Here is a 22,812-nt window from a genome sequence, read left to right on the forward strand (position 1 = left end):
CTTTTCTCCTGGAGTCTTTCCTCTTTTTATAGAGACACTAATCCTATGGCTTAGGACCTTACTTTGTGACCTCATTCAACCTTCATTACCTCCTTAAAAGGCCTGTCTCCAAATGCAGTCCCATTGAAGATTAGGACTTCAACACGGGAGTTAGGGTAGAACACAGTGCAGTCCCCGGCAGTTATCTACAACTTACAAGAGTCATAAAATTGCTCAAAACAATGAAAAGTACAGTGACCCCATTGAATCATAAAAGCTAGACAATGCCTAATTTTCCATTGAAGATACTTAGTAATTCTTTTTGTCCATTCAAAAGTTTTTCACATTTTCCCCTACAATTTAAAATTGAATTTGCTATTCTCATGAATTTTGCTATATAGTTTTTAAATCGTGCTAGAATTTAAAATAGCATTGTTTAAAAATTTTTTAAATATGGTTAGAGGAAGTTTCCATTGTTATTTTACTGTTTTCACCTATGAACATTTGAGATTTTTTAAAAGCTCATTAAATCATTGTACTTTTTCATAATTTATATCGTGAACAAGTTTTATTAATTCATCTGGTATTGTGAGGAAAATTCCTTTTCCTTTATGGTTTTTAAGTAGTTATCATTGGAACCTAGTGGTTTTTAAAAATAATGAGTTTGGTATCCATCTTTCAAAATTCTCCTCTTCTATTTTTCGAAATTATCTTTATTTTCTATTCATCCTCATAATTGGGTAAATTGAGAGCGGAAGTAATTTGAGCGTTCATGGTTTAGCCAGAGAGGGTTGCCTGCATCTGAGAAGAGTGTCTCTGTAAGTGTGTTGTGGGGGGCGGGGGGGGGGGGGTAGGAACTCGAGACAGCTCTCTCAGTGATGTCTTCTCAGTTAACAGAGACCTAGATTCCCAGAACCGAATTAACTGTTTCCCGTATTGTCTCCTCTCCTGGTTTAGAAGGAACTAGGGAACAAGGGGTTACTGTACATGGAATGTGGTTCCACAAGATCCATGGGCCATTAGCGCACACATTACCTAATTGCTTGTAGCTGTTCCCCGAATTTCTGGATACTACTATTAGAAAGTATTTTGACTTAGATGTTATCACTCTGCTTTTGGAACGCTCAGGTTTCTGTGACATAGAGTTGAAGGCTTGTTCAAAACTACTTTATTTCAAGGTAAGTGACAACCTGATGAGTGGGTCAAATGAATTAAAAAAGAATATGGAGGCTTCAACTAGAAGTAAACGATAAAGATTGATTCAAAGATCTTAGGGTTCGCAAACTGGAAGCAGTGAGTCAATACCCAGAGTGTTCTGAAGAAGAAAGAAAAGCGGAGTTCTTGTTACAAAAAGTATAGTCTTGGGCAGATTCCGTCCTGCAGCCTGAGCCTCTGGCCTGGTCTGAGGTGGTGATTCTCTAGATCAGTGGTCCCCTGATCTGAGGCTGAGCCGAGGCGGTGATGCTGGCGCCGGGGAGCGGTGGCAAATGCAGATGAAGCCGCCCTCCCTCACCCACCACTCACTCCTGCTGTGCAGCCCGGTTCCTAGCAGGCCATGGACCACTTCCGGTCTATGGCCCAGGGGTTAGGGACTCCTGCTCTAGATGACCGGTGGTCTGGACACTGGGTGTCAGGTGGTCTGGGTACATGAACATTCTTTCCTTAGTCCTCTGAGGGTTAACCACAGGGTTATCTGGAGGTTCGATGGCGCAGGACTGCAAAGTTCAAAAGTTTGTTTCCAGGCTAGTTAAAACAATGGAATCCGTTCCTCAGGACTCAGCCTACTTGACTTTAGTAATTTAGCAGCTTGACCAGAGTGACTCCATTTTATTTCTTCACTCTATTCTTCAAGTGCTACACTAGTGGTCGGCAGTCCTTGGGATGCCTACAGAGATCACCTGGAAGGGAGCTGTCAATAGATTTGTCAATGAGGACAAAGCCTGTCCATTTCAGAGAGAGGTCAGAGTGGTGCTCGGCCCAGAGGAGGGTGCGTCTGGGTTTGATGCTCCCAAGAACCACCTCTTTACTCCTACTTCGCATCCTAGAAACGCATCTAGAGCCACCCGGCTTGGAGACTCGTGAACAAATGCACTCAAGGATGCTCTTTGGCAACCAAACATGCTCCTGTCCCCTCTCCTCTTTCTGAAAGCTCCCCCGCCCCCTCCCCCACCTCGCGTGCCACTGAACGCTTGTCTGAATTCTCACTGTCGCCTACTCCCTGGTGGCCTTGACACTCGGGGGGTGGTGTTTGTGTCGCTCCTGCTGGCGTCGAGACGCCCTCACAGTGCCCGGAGGCCCTGCCTCACTCGGCATTTCCCATAGCACTGCCTGAAGCGCTTTGCGCGTAGTAGGGGCTCAGAATGTGACATTTTCTGGATGGACATTTTGCTAATCTATAGTGACCATTATAGTCCATGGAAAACTACCAAAGCGCACTTAACTTCGGTTTTGTGGTTGAGGATTTTCACACCACCCTCTCTCCAAGAAATGCCTGACGGTGTAGCCAGGGCTAGTGCCAGGTTAGGAATGGGACACGAGCGCGCGCTGAGGCCCGTCCCCATCTCCCCGCGTCCTGAGATTCGAGCTGGGTGGATCGGAGCCCTTTGCTCGCGGCCGCTCTCCTGCTGCTGGCGAACGCCTTCGGCCTGCGCGCCGCGCTCGGCCTCTCGCGGCGATTAGGGATGTTGGAAACGTGCCCTGACCGGACCCCCCTCGCTTCTGATTCCGCTGCTTCTCGGGGGCGGACGGCGCGTCTCCGCTCCGAAACGCAGGGGGGCCCGGAGAAAGAACGGGGGAGCAGGATGCGCTTGAACCTTTAACGCTGAGTCGCGCCGGGGCGGCCTCGGGGGACACGCCGGGCGAGCCCCGGGAGCCGCGCCCCCGGCCCTCGGGCCCCCGGCGCGGGGCGCGCGCTTGCGTGCTGCGGCCGGGCGGGCGGACGCGGCGCTGGGAGGGGGGCGGGGGGGGGGGGCGGGGGGCCGGCGGGAGTCGGGGCGGGAGTCGGGGCGGGAAGTCGGGGCGGGAGTCGGGGCGGGGGCGGGGGCCGGGCGGTGTGACGCGCGGCCCGGCCGCGCCAGACCCGCGGACGCGGCGCGCGCGGCGGCTCGGGCTCCGGGGCGCTGCGGCGTGGGGAGGCGGCCTCGCTGCGCACGGTGGCGGCCGCGGATTCGCCGCACCCCGCGGCGCCGCGCCCGGGGCCGGCGGAGGGGCCGGGGCCCAGCGGCGCAGGGCTGGTGGCCCCGTCGGGCGCGGCCGTGGCCGCCTTGTCGCGGAGCGCGTGGCCGGGGGCCGTGGCCGCGGCCGCGCCGCCGAGCGCGTCTGGTGCCGGGGCCGGGGCCGGGGCGCGGCGGCCCCCCGCGCGGCGCCCGGGGCGGCCATGGCCGCCGGGAGCATCACCACGCTGCCCGCCCCGCCGGAGGACGGCGGCAGCGGCGCCTTCCCGCCCGGCCACTTCAAGGACCCCAAGCGGCTGTACTGCAAGAACGGGGGCTTCTTCCTGCGCATCCAGCCCGACGGCCGCGTGGACGGCGTCCGCGAGAAGAGCGACCCGCACAGTGAGTCCCGGGGCGCCCCCCTCGGTCCCCGCCGCCTCCCACCCCGTTGCCAGGTCCCGGGGCGCCCCCTTCCTCCCAGTGCCCCCCGTTTCCCTCTCTGGCGGCCCCCCCGCGCTGCGCTGCGCCCCGGCGGCTCCGCGGTTTCCTGCGCGGCCCTCCGCGGTCTGGGGCTCACCGCCGGCCGCCGCCTCCCTGGACCTGCGGTGTCGGCTTAGGCGCCCCTCGGGGCTTGGGGGTGCCAGCTTCCCCGTGAGCGCAGGGCGCGGGCGGGCTCCCTTCGAGCAGACGACCTGTCGCGTGGGGGACGCCAGCGGTGCGGAGAGGCGCCCCCTCCCCCGAAGTCACAGCCCTTTTCGCGCGGGCCCGCGCGCAGTCCCGCCGCAGAGGCCGGGCCGGGGACCCCGGTCTGTGCTGGAAGAACTGCCTTCCAGGATCGCGCCCTTGTCCCCGATTCGGTGGGACCGGCGCCGCTGGCAGGCCGCTCACCGTCCATTTCTGTTTATTTCCAAATTCCCGAAAGCTGGAAAAGCCAAAAGTAGGGATTCTGTTAGCAAAACGCGGCAGGCCTTCGTTTCAGTGGTGAAAACAACTGCAAAAACTTTCATCTTCCACCTGCTTTGGGGCCTTAGGCGACACCGAGGTCCCGAGCCCTTGTCCTCCCCCTTGAAGTGGGCGTAATGTCTGGCTTGCATCAGGTTGGGGATCAAGTGAGAATTTACACAGAGTGCGCAGAGGGCTTTGTCCAGCAGTCCGTACTTTTGTGTCGTGTAAAGATAATCCGTTTGTGGTTATAGAAATAACAGTGGCCAAAACCACTGGTGGCCAAACTTTAAGCCGCAGGGGAACCCCCCAGAGGGTTTGTTGCAAGACCCTGGGAACCCGGTCTCCCCAGTTTCTGACTCCTTAGGTCTGGAGCATGGCCTGATCATTTGCATTTCTAACGAGTTCCCAGGCGACAGTGACCTGCGAAGCATCTTCAGACTCACTGGTGTAGAGCAGAGAGGGAGGAAAGGGCAACAGACAGGCCCATTCACACCACTCTTGGAATTTGAAGTGGGAGGAAGAGGATCCGGAGAGCATTTTAACTGCCACCCTCTAAGCGGAGGCTAAACCGCAGCTGTAAGAGCTGCGTGTTCCCGGTTCCTCCCTGCAGGAGTTTCAGGCGGGGCGTCTGGTCCCCGCGTCGCTGGGGAAGAGGGGGCTCCGCAGCGGTCAGGCTCCGTCTTGCGATGCTGCGCACCTTCTCTGTGGGGTGCGGAGGAGGACGAGAGGAGGCTCTCCACCAAAGCTGAGCTGACAGAGGACAGGGAAATGCGCTTTCATAGCAGTTGGCTCTTTATCGATTCAACAATATCAACAAGCAAAAGATGCAGGTTTTCAAATTTTTTTTCACCCCAACCATAATTTAAAAACTTTTCTCCGGCCCCCTAACATCATCCAGTAGAATTGAAACGATGCTTGGGAGCCGGTATATGGGTTAGTGCTATTTCTCTGTCTCGGTCGCGTGACTAGGTGGCACCCGAGGGTCTTGCGTTCGAAACCTGTTCCGCGCTTGTCCGCCAGGCTCGCTTGGCTGACGCGGGCAAGGTGCACATGTATTCTGTCACAGCGGCACAGACCATCTGCAGTACGCGAGGGGGGCGTCGTCCGACTGGCACGTTGGGCTGGCACTGGGGCTTCCCCCAGGACCTTTTTGCCCTGAACCACTATAATTCTGAATCCATTTACATTTTCTTTGAGGCCTTTGGTAGCCTGTTTCCTTTAGAATAAAACCATGGGAGCCAGTGAGTGAGAGGACTTCTGAATCTCATACTGAGTTCCCACTGCTGTGGAAACTATTAACTTTTTCTTCCCAGATGTGGCTTGGGCTGTCTTTTTTTTGTAATCTTATTTTAACTCAGTGGTTCTCAGTCAGGGGTAGTTTTGCCCACCAGGGAATATTTGGCAATGCCTGGAGACGTCTTTGGTTCTCCCCCCCCTCACCCCCGAGGGGCGCTGCTGGCCTCTGGTATGTAGAGGTCACCCTGCCCTTGAACATCCTGCAGCTCTCAGGTCACCTCCCCCGTCCCTCAGCAAAATATCTTCTGACCCCCAAATGCTGATAGTGCGGACACTGAGAAGCCCGGCCAGCTTGCTAAAGACAAGATGGCGAAAATGCAGCGTCGAGATTTGTGGAGAGCACTGATTATTTAAAGTCACCTCGTATCAGGCAACAAACAGACTGACAAGAATACAAGCCTAAAAATGGTGACTTCAGGCGGCTTCCACGTAGCCCACCCTGGACAGAAGGCGAAGTGCAGTATGTTCTTCTGGCATGTCGAAGGCGTGCCGTTAGTGGACCAAACCAGGAGGAGACTGATGGGAAAGGTGTAAGAAAAAAAACAAGCGAGGACCTGACCTAATATCCTCAACCACACCTCCTTGATTCCCCCAAACAAACACAAGCGACCGGCCAACGTGGAGAAGTAAGAGCGGAGTTCACGGTCACCACGACTTTCCGTTGAGTCATGGCTCAGATGTCTAGACCATTTGCAAAGGTGAAAAACTTTTTGCGCTGCTCGGTCCGGTTGACCGGAAAGCCCGGCATTGGAGGCGACGCCTTCAGCGTTAGCACTTTCTGTCCCCAGGTCCTCCAGCCCGCAGGTACCTCCGAAAGGACGAGTTTCCAACATTCAGTGTGACTTTATCATGGTTTCTTCCCCAAAAGCTGCCCGGAGGACCGGAGTTCAGGGAGGGACGCTCTGCGGTTGGGTGTAAATCGGGAGCTGGCGAGGCGGCAGGTGCGGCTCGGGGGCCAGGGGGCCGGCAGCAGGACGGGCAGATGCGGGAGGCGCGGGCGCACGGTACCGGCCAGCTCCTCTGAGTGGCTGCAGGCCACCTCGGCTTCGCTCCGGGGCGCTCGCTTGTCATCCCAGCCCGAGGGGCCCGCCTTCCCGCCCTTCCTCCTGGCCCTGGAAGAGCCGTCGTGGGACATGAGCATCTCGGTGGACGCGCGCTGGGGTGGCGGCACCCCCTTTCCCTGGCCCAGATGTCTTGCCAGACGTCCGTTGGGGCGCCTGAGGCCGAGGGTGGACTCTGCAGCAGTTAACCGGGCAGAGCCAGTCAGAAGGGAGACGGCGTTGTCCCAAGCAGCACACGCCGCGTTCGGTGGAGTGCGGGGGGGAGGTGTGTGCCGCTCGTATGCCTTTCAGCATCAAGCCTGTTCCAGATGCCCTTAGGCAGGGGGAAGGGAAGGTGGTTCGAAGTGCTGGACGTGCCCTCGGGCTTCTCCCTGGAGGTGGCTGCCCGCTGCCACACTCCTGTGCTCCCAGGCCCCGGAGGACGCCCAGACTCAGGCCAAAGGACCTGTCCCCTCCCGTGGAGCCAGGATGGGTCCTGGCCCGCCTGAAGCCCTGCTCCATTCTACGGCACGTATCCTGTGCAACCACGATGGCAAAAACGTGGACTCGTGCATTTCAAAGGGAGGCCCGGGCCGTCCAGCTCACCAATCTCGTTTTGTAGACGAGGACATCGAGGTTCAGAAGAGTGCTTGATTTGAGGTTCCCCTGCTGACTTCCTCTTTGATCCTCCTGCTCACCTGGCCCCCAGCCCGTTGCCAGGCGAGGGACCGCCCTCTGGGTCCCCATCGTAGGGGCCCCCGTTTGGCAGCAGTGACACACCAGCCCCGCCGGGCAGTTCCTGCTCTCTCTCTCACGGCCGCCTCCGGCCGCGTTCCCGGCTGTTGGAAAAAGCCACCTTTCTCTCTCCTCCTGGATGTAGGTGCAACCATTGATTTAATGACAATGGATTCTCTCCCCCTCCCTTTTCTGGGTAATATGGCGAGTGGATCCCGCTGATCTGCCTTAGTAAACATAACATTTACTGTGATGCCATTTGTGTGTGGCGTGCAAATGAAGTCAGGCTCTAATAGCTCGTTTAATCGTGGAAATCGCGTGAAAGGGCAGTTCGTGAGTCACAGATATTGCCACACCTTGGGAGCCCTTAAAGACGAGCTACACCAAGTGGCTCCAGCCTAGAAAAAGCCGCATCCCCTGGGACGCGCCCCGAGGGCACGCGCTGTGCTCACAACGTGGCCGTTGTGTAACTGAGCTTTGACGGTGGTGTGGCAACCAGGATCTGAGTATTCTCGTTTTGATTTATGACGCCGCTGCAGAGGGACGGCCGTGATGTTTAACTTCCATTCGAGAGGAAAATGTTACAGTTGCAGTCGTCAAAACAAGAACCGTCCTTTATACGTTACAATCATTACGTTGATTTTATTCGTCCCCATGTGGATTCTGCGAAATCTCTGTCCGCGGTACTGACGAAGGCGATTTCAGGTCTCGCGGTGTTTGAACCGCGGGTCGGCAGCTGTGCGTGTGTCGTGCGTGGCCTTGGCTTGTTTTTCCAGTTGCGGGGTTTGCAGGGTTCCCACACGCCCTGCTCGGGCCCCTTGGTCCCGCAGCACACGTCTGTAAGAAGGCGGGGCTGGGAAGGGTCTAGAGCCAGGCGGACCAGCGCGCCCGGCGCAGACCTGAGCCTCCTCGGCATAGTCCGTCCACACACGCACATTGCGTTCCGTTCCGAGATGGAGCTTGTCGTTCTCTGCACTCCGAAATCAGACCTCCTGTCTTTTGTATGTTGTCGGTCCTGATATTTAATGCTCGGGAGTTTGGAAAATAATTCGCAACGGTTCTCAACGTAGAATTTTCATGGCGTCGCTGGGAACAGCGGCTGTGGTCCCAGGCCTGGCGGGGTCCCTGCCACGGCCGTTGCCGGCCCGGCTGCTGCGTCCTCTTCTGCCCCCACACCCCCCGTCCGAGGCTGCGCACAGCCGCGGGAGCCCCGGCGAGGGCCGGAGGAAGGCGGCGGCTCCCGGCGACCTCGCCCACGAGTCTCCCAGTCTTCGAAGCCAGACTCGCCCCTTCTGAGTGCCCGTGGGTGTGTTTAGTGCGAGGGAATTTTGGAGCCAACAGCCAGCCACTCGTCAGTGTTCGATACACGTCCCTTCCCAGCTGTCCTCCGTCACCCTTCCCGGCACAGGGTGACGTGAGTCGACCAGTGTGTCCTTGACGCTCGCTCATTTACAGAAACACAGCGCGTGCGTGCGTTTGGGCTGGAGTGTTCGTCACTGTATTTTCGGCCAGCCGCTCGCTTCCCCATGTGAACTTACTCTGCACTGGATTACCCCATAGAATTCCGAAATGAAAGGCTCGCAGATGTTCAAGCTATGCTGGAGGTAAGAATGAGAGGAGGAGGTATGTGAATATTAACTTTTACGTTCCCCGTATAGTTAAACTGTTGAAAGGAATTTTCCTGGATTAATTTATTATCGAGCTATACATTAACTTGCAATTCGAGTTCATAATTGAGCAATAACTCAAATTGGCCAAGAAAGGAAGCTTTTTTAGAGGGAGTTTGCAAGAGCACTGGTGGCCTGGCCAGCGTCTGTGGGCGGGTTGCCCTCCGCGCGTCGGCTCGGCACCTGGAGACGGTGCCGTCACCCACGGCGGGGACGGCGACGTCCGCGTGCCAATGCCACCGCGGCGGGCTTGCGCCTCTCACGCAGGGGGCTCACTCCGCGTCCCGGGCGGGCCTCGCTGCGGATGGCCGAGCACTCCTGGGCCGTTGTGTAACTGAGCTTTGACGGTGGTGTGGCAACCAGGATCTGAGTATTCCCGTTTTGATTTATGACGCCGCTGCGATGCTGCTCCATCTTAACGGAGATGACGGCGTGTGACTCGGTGACACTTGGGAGTCTCGGCGGCTGGCTCTTGCCATTTCCTACGCTCAACTGCAGAAAGATGACTCGTTTTTTTCAGTACAAACGGTTTAAAACTCGCGTTAGGAATTCCCTTTAAAAAAGCACCGTGGCGTTCCGTCACGCGCCGGGCGGCGGGAAGCCCCCGAGGCACGCTGCGCCCTTGTGCGTCCACCGTGCGGCCGGCGCCCTGGGACCCTGCGCTCCCGGCCTCCCTGTGCACGGGACTCGGCTGGGCCCCAGCCGTCTCCGGTGCCATCACGCGGCCGCCTCCTCATCCAGGTGGTCACCCACTGCCCGCCCGGCCACTGCTGCCTGCGGCTCTGTGTCCTCGAGAAGTCCTTGCCTTTCCTTGCCGCCCCTCGGCGTCCCCCGGCGCCCCGCCCCTCGGCGTCCCCCGCCCTCACCTGCCCAGCACCTGCCCCTGCCCGACCCGCCTGTCTCCTTTCTCGCCGTTCGCCAGCCACACTCGAACCCGACGGGACCGTCACCGTGAGAACGGGTGGCCTTTCCTCACGGGATCCTCGTTTTTAGAAAAACCCTTTTTTCTCATCAGTTCTTTCACACCCTCCCCCATCCCCGCCCTTCTCAGGAAAAATCTCAAGAGTCTGCTCTTTCGGGAAACGTTCCCCTCCCTTCCTGGGGAGAGCCGACCGTTTCTCTCTCTGTTTCTCCCACAGTCCTTGGTTCCTTTCCTACTACGGAAACGCATGCCTTTGTTCTAAGTAATAGTTCAGGTGTTCGTGCCCAGCACTGGGGCCCTGTCGTCAAGGACGGGTCACATTCTTTGTCTCCGTCCCCAAGCACAGAGGCCACTCGGAGTGTTGCGTAGGTTAACAGGTACCCCGTGAATTAGCCGAGCCGTTCAGCTGCCTGTCCGACCGTCTTCCCTGGGCCTTCTCGTCCCTGCCCGCCGGACCGCGGCCGGGCTGTCCCCTTGCGCTCCAGAGGCCTCTCAGGCCTCTTACCTCACCCCAGTCCCGACCGGGCTTCCGGGCCCAAGTCCTTCACACCTTCCTGCCCTCATGTCATCCGAAAATTCTCTTTTAAGAGAATATGCTTTTAATTTCATGTTCGCGTATTTGATGGGAAATTCCTAGTCATAAGGATTTAAGAAAAAACTCAAACAGCGTTGCCTGGCAGCCCTTTGCTCTTCTGCTTGGAGCGTCCGAGACTGAACTCCTGGTCCCGAGACCCCCCCGGGCCCCTCTGCTGAACTGAGGGCCCGCCGAGGCCCGCGCCGTGAAGAGCGTCGGTCTGGGTTGATGAACGAGGAGGACTCTAGACATGAGCACTTGGGCGGGGGGCGCGCAGACGGGCGCACCGTGAGCACTTGGGCGGGGGGCGCGCAGACGGGCGCCCCGTGGGCCCTTGGGCGGGGGGCGCGCAGACGGGCGCCCCGTGGGCCCTTGGGCGGGGGGCGCGCAGACGGGCGCCCCGTGAGCGCTTGGGCGGGGGGCGCGCAGACGGGCGCACCGGACGGGCATCGCCGTAGCGCTTCCTGCGGACCGCTTGAGCAGGACGCGCAGGACGCCACCATTTGTTGGGATTACGTTTTGTCGTGGGAGCTTTCCTCTTCAGCTGTTGACTAACGTCAGTGTTTCTAGCCAGCTCCAGAAATAGTTACACTCTAATTAAGGAACGCGGATCTGAGAATTCCCGCGTGAGTCAGACGCTTCACTCCACGAATCCCCCTGGCCAGCGGGTCGCTCGTACGTCGGGGTTCACAGCTGCCTGGGACTATGGGGTCCCTCCGGCTGCGGGGAAACAGTGCCGGGCGTCCTTCCTGAAATCTCTCCAGACCTGTGAGCCAGCCAGTACTCATCACAGCAATCTGAAAACTCCCGAAAAGACAGAACTTGTGTGACAAAGTGAGTCACTGTCTTTGTGATGTGATGTCTCCGAGGCTGGGTGGGAGGAGTTGCCAGATGACCTGTTTCACTCGAATCCTTTCTAAGCTGAATCATTTCGCAAATAGAAGACAATTTGTGAGTTTTAGGGGGTCATTACAGAAATAGGAAAGGAAGACAGTATGGAGTCAAATAATGCCTCGATTTAAAGAATTGCTCTTTGAAATAGATCACTCGATGGACAGCCTTTGTTTTGAATTAGAAATGAAATTAATCCCTCTCCTGCTTAATGGTCTATTTTTTAATCCAACACTTACTGAGTATCATTTATATGCATATATTTAAATTAATTATGTTAATACTTTTGCCTAGGTTTTTTACTCTCCTCTGTCATTTGACCTTTCTTCTCATAGCTGTTTTTAGCTTTGGCTCATTCGAAGGTGGTGTGTGTTGTGGGGAGCGTCATTTACTCACCGGCCGGATGACTGTTTGAATCGGATGGAGACTCAAGAGAAGAAGGTCCCTTTCTTCGTGGAAATTCTGATTCTGGGGTGGTAAAAACTTGCATTTTGCATGGTTGGTCCTCTTTTGTTATTTTTCATCTTATTAGAAACAGAAGTTCGGAGAGCTCTTCTCAAAGTCAGAGTTAATCTGTATTAATAAAATGAAGCGGAGTCGCCGTCTTTCTCGTCGCCCAGGTCCGTCTTGCAGGAAGGTCCACCCCTCATCCTCCTCCGTCCCCAGCGCCTCCCTCCAGCCCTGGCGTCCGGGCCGCGCAGCGTCCTTCATGCCCTCGCCGCGGCCATGCGAGTCGCATCTCCGCCGGCCGCAGCCGCCTTCTGCCCGGCCCGTGTGTGCAGTCTGCCAGGGCTGGGTCACAAAATGCCACAGGCCGAGCGGCTCCCCCAGACGGGCCTTCCCATGGTCAGGGAGGCTGGACATCGCGGTTCGGGCGTCCGCAGGGCAGACTTCCCCCGAGGCTGCTCCGCCTGGCCCGCCTCTGGCCGCCTCTGGCCGTCTCTTCACGGGGTCCTGCTTCTGTGCACTGCCCCGTTCCTGGCTTGTGAGGACGCAGATTGGGGTGCAACCCACCCCACAGCCCCTTATTGACATCATCATCTCTTTAGAGGGCCTGCCTCCAAGTCATCTGAGGTGCTAGAGGTCAGGGCTTCAGAGGTCGGGGCGCAGCTCAGCGCCGACACCGTCTGGGCCGTGGACACTGTTGCTTGGCGGGCGTCCATCCATAGGGCCCCTCTGCTCATGCACGCGGGACTCGAGAGAGTCCGGGCTCCTGGTGCACACGTTGCTCGCAGATGTGGGCGCCGTTCAAAGTCTGTGAGCGCTGTGGAGACTAGGACGGCTACCAGCAGACGGGCGGTTGTCATGGACACTGAAAAGTGGGATGGAGATGTTTTCTGGAAACTACGGTTATGTGGTGAGCTTGATGCAGTGTCCTTGGAAAAAATCCCAAGAGGCTTGAGAACACTGAGGAAAGAAAAGAGCACAATAAGTCGTAAATAGGGTAATGATGCGATGGAAGAATGGTAACCTGCATAGGCCTAGTCCACCCGCCGCGGTGGAGCGGATAACCCGATGGAGTTTCTCCGAACAGTGTTTCCTCTGGGAGTCGAGGGGTCACGTTTGGTCTTAAGTCAAAGCCCGAGATCCTGTCACTTCAAACAAACTAGAGGTCTGCTCCCTCTCGAAACTGTAAAAGGTAAAGATAAAGGATATTGGCGACAGAGGTTTTTTATCATGATCTAAAGGTAGGCAGCTGACCCTGTCACCTAGTTACCACCCCAAAGCGATGCTTTAGAGTCTTATTCTAAATCAAAGTTGTAATTTTCGCTAGACTCTCTACCCAACCTCCGACAGCAGCGTAGCTAACATCCGCGCAAACAGGAGAATTCGTTTAGTTATTCACACACACGCTTGCAGCTTAACTCATTTTTCTTGGAAGGCACTGCAGGAAGTTATGTTGCTCAGTTAGCTATTCTTTGAGTGTTTTAATGAGATTAGAAGAAAAAACAGGATGTCTGTTTGGTTACACCTACGTCGAATATTTTCCCGACTCGGATTATTTTTGGCCTTGCTGAATGATGCAGAATCATAGTGCTTTTTCTCTTGCAGAATTCCGGGGGACCTTGGCCTCTCCCGTGGGTGCCAGCTCCGGAAGGGGGTGGCCGTTCCCAGGGGTGTCCCTGCTTTTCTGAAAGGAGCCCAAAGCCCCAAGGCTGCGTGTAGGTGGGGCAGAGCGCAGGGGTGTCTGCCTCCCTCGGAGCCCAGACTGAAATGGAACTCTCGCCCAAAGCACCTTCACAGAAACGTCCAGCATAATGTTTGGCCAACCGTCTGGGCACCATGCCCCAGCTAAGTTGACACACGAAGTTAACAGTTCCGGGCCCTCGTCGCCATGAATCCTAGACTGACTGGCCTGAGCATCCGCTCCTGGCCTGGATAGGACCGGCTTATTCATCGCAGTGTCCCGAGGATGCGGGTCACACGTCCTGACGGAGGCGCTGGGGCAGCCCCCTGTAAATGCCGGGAGGGTCCCCAGCTCACCGCGGAGGCGCCTTCCTTGACCGGCGCTTGTCGCCAGGGGACGTGGGGTTCAGCCCCTTCCCTCTGCTCTTAAAGTCGAGACGTGGTTGACACACAGCGTTGTATTAGTTAACGTCCGTCGCACCCCCTCCCCCGCCAGTTACAGATTTCTAGTGATGAGAACTCGTGAGGTCTGCGCGCTCAGCGACGTTCAGACGTACCGTGCAGAGCTGTCAGCTGTGGTCACCAGGCTGCGTGCGCAGCGCGTCCCCAGGACCTGTTCTGTAGCTGGACGTTTGGGCCCTTTGCCCGCCCGCCCTCAGCAACCACCAGCCTGCGCCCCGTACGTGAGCTTTCGTTTTCGCTCTTTGAACAGACGCCGGCCCTCCGTCTCTGTCCCGACGCGCCTCGCCCGGCACACGTCCTCGGGGGCCGTTCGCGTCGTCCGCGGCGGGGCGGCTCCCTCCTCGTCGTGGCCGAGCGGCACCCTGAGGTGTGTGCCCGGCATTTTCTGCTCCCGTCCATCCCTGGACGCCGAGGTCATTTCCACGTCTGGGTGTCATGAATAACGCCGCGACAGTCACACGGGTGCAGGCAGCTTTTTGAGACGGGCCCTCGGTTTTCGTCGGGTCAACGCCCAGCAGCGGGGGTGCTGGATCGGACGGCAGTTTTCGGTTTCCGAGGCGCCTCCGGACTGTTCCTCACTAGCTCGTTTCTTCGGGTCTCTCCGTTCCTTCTCCTGACGTGTGTGGGTTAGTTTTGCTTCTGTGGGATTTCTGAAAACGAGGATAACGGTCCTGTGCCGGAAGAAAGGACCCTATTAGGCTGACGAAGAAGGAGGTCTCCCACCGACGCCAAGGTCCCGGCGGTGCTCCCACGTGGAGGAGCGCCAGCCGCGGGGGCCGTGGTCCCGGGAGGGCTCGGCGCCGTCCCCGTCCCTGTGGCTGCCGTCTGCCCCGGGGCCCCCGTGCGCCCCTCACAGCCGAGCCCAGGGCCGGGCGGCAGACGGGCGCCGAGGCCGCGGTCCGACCGGGCGGGACGGGTGCTCGCTTTGCTTTCGTTTTGTTTCCAGTGGCGTTCTTGTGTGATTGGCGCTGTCGTAACGGTGTCGTCTTCCCTCGTGGAGGAGGATTCCTTCGACGGGCAGCAGCGCCATCGGCGTGGCTAGAGGCACCGTAGCAGCAGGTCGTTCGAGCCGCCCGACCCGTCCGGGCGACGCGCAAGGAGGGGAAGGTGTGAGCAGGTGCCGTCCGGCCTTTCAGCATCCCCCTGGGCACCGCGGGCCGAGCAGGGGTGTGCGGGGTGTGGCTGGGTGCCGGGCCCGGAGCAGCCCCCCCCCCCGCGCTGTGGGCCCCCCTCCCCGTGCTGCGGGACCCCTCCCCTGACCCGGGCCAGCTCCGTCTCCCTGTTGATCTCTGTGTCCTCAGGGGTAAGCCCCCCCCACCACTGGGAAGCCAGAGGCCATGCCAGAATACCACCCAATACGCAGAGTTTAGTGTGTTAGTTTGTAGCAAAATGGTAACAAAGCAGAGTTTAGTGTGTCAGTTTGTAGCAAAATGGTAACAAAGCAGAGTTTAGTGTGTCAGTTTGTAGCAAAATGGTAACAAAGCAGAGTTTAGTGTGTCAGTTTGTAGCAAAATGGCAACAATTGTCAAACTCTCCAGTGGCTTAGTTGCCCTAAAAACATAGACGAATGTGTTTGCCTTGAGCCTAACTCGACTGGCACCGTGTGAGAGGACACGCCTTCGGGTTTGGGAGCCTTGCGGGACCCGATATCTGTGTCGCTGGTGGGAGGGGAGGGTGCCACCCGAGGGTGGAGGCCCCACGTCCCCAGCGCCCCCCGTGTGGACGGTCGTGCCACTTCCGGACGCATTGTCTCGTCTGTTCAGTGGCCCCTACGCATGAGTGGAGAAGCCACACGGCTCCGCTGACCCAGGACGGGGCTCGGCCTGGAGGGCACCCCACGGGGTTGAGGGGGACGAGGACGTGAAGCCCAGGAGGCGCGGGGCTGGCGGGCACGCAGTGGAGGCAGGACCGGTCCCGTCTGCAGAGGGGTGCGGGGGTGCCCCTCGCTGGGGCCCGAGGCGCAGCGGCTGGCGGCCCGGCCGTGCGAGGGGGCCGCTCAGCGGGCCGCCTGCGGCCAGCCCCGGGCTTCTGAGACTAGGGCGTTGTCGGGTCGTCCTGTGAACCAGGAAGGCCTTTGAGATGATGACAGGAGATGTCGGGTGGCAAACTCCAAAGTTTGCAGTGAGCTCAGTGACCAGTCGGTGGGCAGCGCAAACGAGGAGGACTGGTGATACGGACCTTGAAGGGGGGGGGCGGTTCGTCCGGCGGCGGGCACGTGATCGCAGATGCCGGTGAGGAGCCTGAAAACGCGAGGGGACCCGCCCCAGGCGGACGTGGCCCCTCAGAGGCCCGGCTCCCCGGGGCGGCGCACTGGCCATGCTGACCAGCAGCCCTGAGGGCTGGAGGGCGGCCGGGGGACGTCTTTCGGGAGGGGTCCTGTTTTCTGTCTGTCAAAACAGCAGTGTTGAAACAGGTGAGCCATAAAGTGTCTTCCCGGTTTAAAAGTTCTTTCTGTGAATCTGAAAAAATGCAAATCGGGATTTAAACCGTGGTATTGTGCAGCTTGGATTCCGAGTAACCTTTTCTTCGTGTGAAAATCACCATTCCCTGAGAGCTAGGACGTTGAACGCTTTAGAAATTCTTGGGGAAAATAAGTCATTGCAGTGAAAACTGTGAGTTGAGCACAATGAGATGTATTTGTTTCTGGTCTTGGAACGATTTACTTGGGGGGGGCAGACTCCCTCCCACACCTGAGACAGGAGCTTTAATTCAGAGCCTCTCGAATGGTCGCTGTCTGTGCCCAGCGCCTTTCCCATGAAATAATGCCAAGACATGGCAAAGGCCTCTGCAGATGCTTGGGTTTTTTCCTCTCTTTCATAACCTCCTGTTTTCTGGAGGAAGCAGAAAGAAGGGACTAAGCCAGGCGAGCAGACGGGGTGCGGGAGGCAGAAGGCGGAGAGGGAGGAAGCAAGAGCAGCCGCCTCCCGCACGCTCGGGAAGACGCGCGAGAACCCCGCGGCCGAAACGGACTTCCACACCCAGGCTCCTGAGCCGTTAGCCACGTGGGGCTCTTGGCCCGCTCTCTGGAGAGTGGCTCCGAATCCCACGAGGTCCAAAAGGAGCAAAGGAAAACAAAACGCGGCGTTTCCGTGGCACAGGGGCAGGAAACACATCCAGTTGTTGTGATTCTAGGCTCCTTTTTTGGGATGGAAGTGTGTGTATTCGCGCCAGAAGCCATTCGCTTTCCTCCCCCTGCACTTTTATGACTTTTCCTTAACTCGGTGAGTGATGGCAAGTAACTCCTGGCCGTTACAAGGAACAAGAAGACAGGGTGAGATTTCCTGTGGGAGGACGAGGCCTCGCCTTGGCATTTTCGTCCGTTCCCCAGCCTTCCCCGCCCCCTCTCTCCCCACACAGCTCAGGGCTGGGGACAAGGCACAGTTTAGCATTGTTTCAACCAGCTGCTCCTTGGAGGACGGCCGATGAGGAGAAGGACAGAGTGACGGGCGTCACAGGGGCCGTGCAGTCAGTGCCCAGACAGAGAGGAGGGTGTGGACCGCGGGCCTGTGTCCCCGGGTCCCCCGCGGCCGGCCGTGGGCGAGGCTGTGGGCCAGCCCGGGGCCCTGATCCTTACCTTTAACGGAAGAGTCCGGATGAGGTGGTTTCTAAGAGCCGCTAGAAGGATGCTTGACTCATTCTGCGGGCGGGTCAAAGACTGAGTTTGGGGAAGGGCTGATAAAGTCATCGGAAATAGGCGTGGCCCCAGAAAAGAGGGCCCCTCCCTGCTGGCTGACCCCGGACTTGGCCACAGTGACCCATCGTGATAGACGCGGGAGGCCAGGCTCCCCGAGCCGCAGGGGGTGCCGGGCGTGGCTCCAGGGACGCCGCCGGTGTCAGCTGAGGTGCGGAGGTCAGTCGGCACCCCGACGCCCCGGGCCGGCTTCCTGAGGGGGGGCTGGCATCGGCGCCTCACCCGGAACGTGACGGACAGCTGTTCTCGAAGTCGGGGAGACACGCCGGGCTGTGGGCCGGCGGTCGCTCTTCCTGGCCGCAGCCCCTGCCCGTCCGCGTTTTTCCCTCCTCGTCGAGGTCACGCTCATGGCCCGTCTTTCGCGTCCGTGCAGGTAACTGGTGCACCTGGGTGCGTGCCTCGCCCCTGCCCTTCGAGTTGCACGATCGCGGATAAATCACGTAATCTCTCTGAGCACCAGTTTCCTCACCCGGAGACCCTTCCACGTGGTAGCTGCTGCGTTCCGATTGCGGCGCTGACGTAGCCGAACTCAGAGCGTCCGGTGTGGCGCGGGCGGATGGTAAGCTCTGCCCAGCGCGGGCTGCTCCTGAGCCTCTGTTGCTGGGTAACAGACATCTCAGAATTCAATGGCCTCAGCTAAGCATCTTGTTACTTCTTGTGGACGGACTGTGGTTCAGCCGGATGGTTCTTCTGCTAGTAGTTTGGGATTCCTCCTGCAGCTGCCGTCACATGGTGCCTGGGACGGGAATATCTAAAACGATGTGTACCTGTCTTTAATTACGGGCCGGCCACCCCGGCAGGGGTCTCTGGACCCCTGAGAACCTTTCTCCGCAAGGGCAGCGTGGTCCCCCCATGAGCCCGGCGTGGCCTCTGCCCACAGCGGCCGAGTCTCGCGGGCAGAGGCCCCTCGAGCGCAGGCCCTGATGCGGAAGCGCCGTTCGCATCACGTCCTGCTGCTGTCCCACCGACCCCACGCGGTCAGCGCGGCCCCACAGAGGGCTGGCGTGGGAGGGGCTCCCCGGGGTGCGACTGTCCAGAGCTGCGGTTCACTGGAGCCACCGGAACACGTGCCACGCCCGGTTTCCGAATCCGGCGTCTGGAGAACATCTCCATGCGGACGTCGCCGCTCGCCGGGCCCCGCCAGCGTCGCCGCCAGTCGGGCGAGCTGTCCGCGTGCCCCGGCGAGCATTGGCTGGCCTTTTATCCGCGTTCTCCCCAGACCATTCCCCCTTCTATTGTCTAAAGTCAAAGCCCAGACGTCACGGACTCCCTGCGTTCCCCGCCCTCCCTGCCACCGCCGCCCAGGTCCCCGCTGCCTCGCAGACCAGCGCAGGGCAGCAGCACCTTCCAGGACGCGCTCGTGAGCGTCACTCCCAGTCTGACGCGTGTCTTTCCTGAGAACCCGCAGTGCGTTTATAGGCTTCCTTCCGGGAATCCTAACCTTGCCGTTGTTCCGAGGCCCGTGTTTATCTGCCCTGCTCCCTTGGTGGGACTCTTCGTGTCAGTGCCATCCTGGATTGCCTCCCTTTTTAGAAACCGCGACGTGCGCCTCGTCTCTCGCCCTGGCCCAGCGGGCGGCGCAGCGCACAGGCTGGCCGCACTGTCCCCGTGCCGCCGAGGGCCCTGTTTGGCGCACACACGTGTGCCCCCTGAGGGTCGCTGGACGAGGAGCAGAGGCAAAACCTCAGTTCACACTTAAAGTGCATGAAAATGGCCGGCGTCCGCAAAGCCAAGGAAAAGGGTGCGTGTCCCCGCGTGTTAATGGAGAGCGATCACAGATTCCCTAGTTGGACAGAGAAGGGAGTGGATTTTTTTTTTTTTTATGGTTCGGAGGAGTCGACGATTACGCCATCCTCCATTTTTCAGAACACATTTTTGCTAGCTTGTCTGTTCATTATATTGTTGAATTTCCGGAAAAATATGGAAAGTTTTACAACGTCCTTATTATGTGGAAATGTAAAAGACTTTCTTTCACTGCCTGCCTTGAAGTCCTTGATGTGTAAAGCTCCTCCCTTAAGCGAGCCGTCCCCCCCTCGCCCCCAGCAAACGCGCTGTGTCTTTGGCTCGTTGCCTTTGCTGTGGCGTAAGAGCCAGTGGCTTCGCTTAGTAAGAATCTTCTAAATCTCACGGACGATTTTTTTTTTTTAAATGGGTTCTTTCCTCCCCATGAAGCCGACCCAACAAGGGACAGTGACACCTGAAATGCTCACTCGAATGTCACTGGGTTTAACTTCCCCGGACCGCCGGGGAACCTCAGGGTTCCGCAGGACAGAGACCGCACAGCATCTCGGGGATTCTGTCTGGAGCGTGAACTCGGCTCCTCTCGCCCTTACGGGCTGAGTGTTTCTGTCCCCGCCTCCCCCAAATTTACATGTTGAAATTCTAACCCCCAGTATGACGGGGTTCGCAGGCCGGGCCCTGGGAGGCGATAGGTCACGGGGACGGAGCCCTTGTGCGTGGGATCCGCGTCCTTACGAAAGAGGCCCACGGAGCCCCCGGCCCCTTCGCCGCGTGCGGACATGGGGAGGTGGCCAAGCACACACCAGCCACCCCCCCAGCAGCGCACGGCGTTGGACTGCTGGGCCCCAGAACTGCGCGAAATCAGCGTTTGTTCCCCAAGCCGTCCAGCCCGCGGTGTTTCTGTTAGAGCAGTGGATGGCCTGAGACGACACCCTTCAGGTCACTTAACACTAACTGTGAACTGCCTTCGGTCGCTCTCTGTGCTTTCATAACCCAAAGAACTTGTTAGTAGAGAGTTTTAAACATACACACAACGATGGCAGGACCCGCTCGGTGGGGCTCGTGGGCCCATCCCCCAGCTTCGGCGGCTACCACCGGACTGGCCCGGTCTGGACCGGTCCAGACCCGGTCTCGTTTCATCCGCATCTCCCCCCGACCCCCGCCTCGCCCCTCCCCCGCCCCCGCCCCACTGCGGGAGGGACAGTCTGCCATCCCGTCGTTATTTAGAGACAATTACACAAGTCATGCCGTGAGTGATACGCCTTAGTGCATATTAGGTGGTTAATATGTATCTCTAAAAGATAAGGACTTTAAAAAAAAAGCACAGGTCCGTTCTCATGCCTGAAACCTTTAAAAGCTTTCTTAAAAGCATAAAATGTCCCAGTAATGTTAAAATGTCCCCTGTGGCCTCACGCTTTCTACAGCTGGTTTGCTTTCATCGAAACTCAGACGTGGTTCACGCAGGACTTCTGGTCGATGTGTTTCTTACATCTCCTTTGAGCGTTTTTCTCTCCCTCCTGAAACTCATGAAAGTGAGTTATTTTCATAGTCGCGTTTAATATGGCACACACTGGCATTTGATTCTAGATCATTTTAAAATTCTGACAGTGTTAACATTAGGTTCTTACTATAGAAGTCACATATGCTCAACCAAGAAAAGTTTTTAAATATCAAAAAATAGGTGAAAGTAAAATATTATTTTTGTTTCATCACCTCAAAATCACTGTTAACTCTTTGGGATTATTTTCTACTAATTTGTATATATGCAAGTGTATAATTTTTACATAGTAAGTAGTCCCTCTGCTATTTGGGCTTAATTTGCTCTTTTTCTAAAGTTCTTAAGGTAGAAGTGTAGATTTTTATATTTTTTTGCTTTTCTAGTACACCGAAAGCTATAACTTTTCCTTTAAGCATGTCATTTTTATTATTACATAATTAGAGATATTTTTAAATTCCCTTTAAGTTTTCTTTTATCTGTGTTTTATTTAGAAACTCCAAATATTTGAGAGATTTTCTAGATCTTATTGTTACTAGTTTCTAATATACTCTGCAATAATTTATTCTTGGAAATTATTCCTTGAAAAGAATGCAGATGTTGGGTGTAGAGACCTTGTCAATTTGGGCATAACCAGATGCATAAGATTGAAGTTTGATACTCATACTACATACAAAAATTAACTCAACATGGATCGAGACCTAAATGAATAAGGTAAAACTAAAACTCTTAAGGGTAAAGCACAGATGTAAACCTTCATGTTCTTGGCTGAGGCTTAGATGGTTTCTTAGATACGACACTAAAAGCACAAAGAATAAAATGGATAAAATGGGTTTCGTGAAAATTAAAAATGTTTATTCTACAAAGGAAAACATCAAGAAAGTAAAAAGCCCACAGAATGGGAGAAAATATCCAGAAGTCAGGTATCTGGAATTCGTATCTAGAATATATAATGAACTCTTATGACTCAATGGTAAAAAAAAAAAAAAAAGGCAACCTGATGAAAATTGAGCCAATGCCCAATGAATGGACATTTTTCTAAAGAAGATTTATAAATATCCCATGAGCACATGAGAAGATGCTCAACATCTTTATCCATCAGAAAAATGCAAATCAGAACTTCAAAATACTACTTCAATGCAACTAGGGTGGTTATAATTTAAAAATAACAGAACACAGACTATAACAGGTGTGGCCCGGATGTGGAGAAATTGGAATCTTCAGTTTCTAATGGGAATGTGAAGTGGTTGCTTTGGAAAATAGTCTGACAGCTCCTCAAATGATGAAACAGAGTTACCACACAACCCAGTCATTCGACTTCTCGGTATGTACCCAAGAGAAACAAAACCGTGTCTGTACAAAATATCGTATGCAAATGTGCATAGCAGCATTGTTTGTAGTGGCCAAAACTGGAAACAAACGCAAGGTCCGTTCACGAATGGATGAGTGCCTCAAATGCGGTCTGTCCGCTCAATGAAATACTATTTGGCAATAAAAAAATGAAGTACGGATACATGCCTCAGTGCGGATGAACCTGGAAAACGTTATGCTAAGAGAAAAAAGCCAGTCACAAGGGACCACATCGCATACGATCCTGTTGATGTGAAGTATCCAGAATAAGGAAATCTGTAGAGACAGGAAGCAGATGAGTGGTAGCCTGGGCTTAGGGATGGTGGTGTAGGGTCGTAGGAGGTGAGTGCTAAGGGGTATGGGATGACTAAAATGCTCTAAAATTAATTGTGATGGTTGCACAACTCTGTGAACATACTAAAGGACACTGAATTGCATCCTGTGTGGATTATATCGCACTGTTAAAAAAAAAAAACAAAAACGAACCCTGGGTACCAATAGTTCAGGGGAAGAGCCCTTCACATCCTTTCGCATTATAGTGACTTTGGAAAAAGACCTTCTCACCTGGAGTAGATCGACTCGAGCAGTTCAAGTCCACTAGGCCGGCAAGCACTGGCTGGCTCACCATGGTGACAGAGGTGACGTTTTTTTAGCATCGTTTCCAAATGACTATGATGTTAGGAGGAGGATAGAGCCTCAGGTGAATGAAACCTACTTGATCTAAAAAAAAAAGCCAGGTCAGGTTG

The 22,812-nt window shown here is 56.2% G+C and overlaps 2 protein-coding genes across 13 annotated transcripts in view; both read left to right on the forward strand.

Annotated features, from left to right (window-relative positions):
• Positions 1–22,812, forward strand: part of BBS12 (Bardet-Biedl syndrome 12) — a 79,757-nt gene that overhangs the window by 37,858 nt on the left and 19,087 nt on the right. The window lies entirely within an intron of this gene.
• The window catches only part of FGF2 (fibroblast growth factor 2), a 35,197-nt gene continuing 15,688 nt past the window's right edge, over positions 3,304–22,812 (forward strand). Inside the window, exon 1 of the mRNA XM_016160220.2 lies at positions 3,304–3,533. Within this exon, the coding sequence (XP_016015706.2) occupies positions 3,356–3,533 (178 nt within the window). The 5' untranslated portion in view covers positions 3,304–3,355. The remainder of the gene's footprint in view (positions 3,534–22,812) is intronic.

The sequence above is a fragment of the Rousettus aegyptiacus genome, unplaced genomic scaffold, assembly GCF_014176215.1.
Source record: "Rousettus aegyptiacus isolate mRouAeg1 unplaced genomic scaffold, mRouAeg1.p scaffold_m13_p_16, whole genome shotgun sequence".
Classification (NCBI taxonomy): domain Eukaryota; kingdom Metazoa; phylum Chordata; class Mammalia; order Chiroptera; family Pteropodidae; genus Rousettus; species Rousettus aegyptiacus.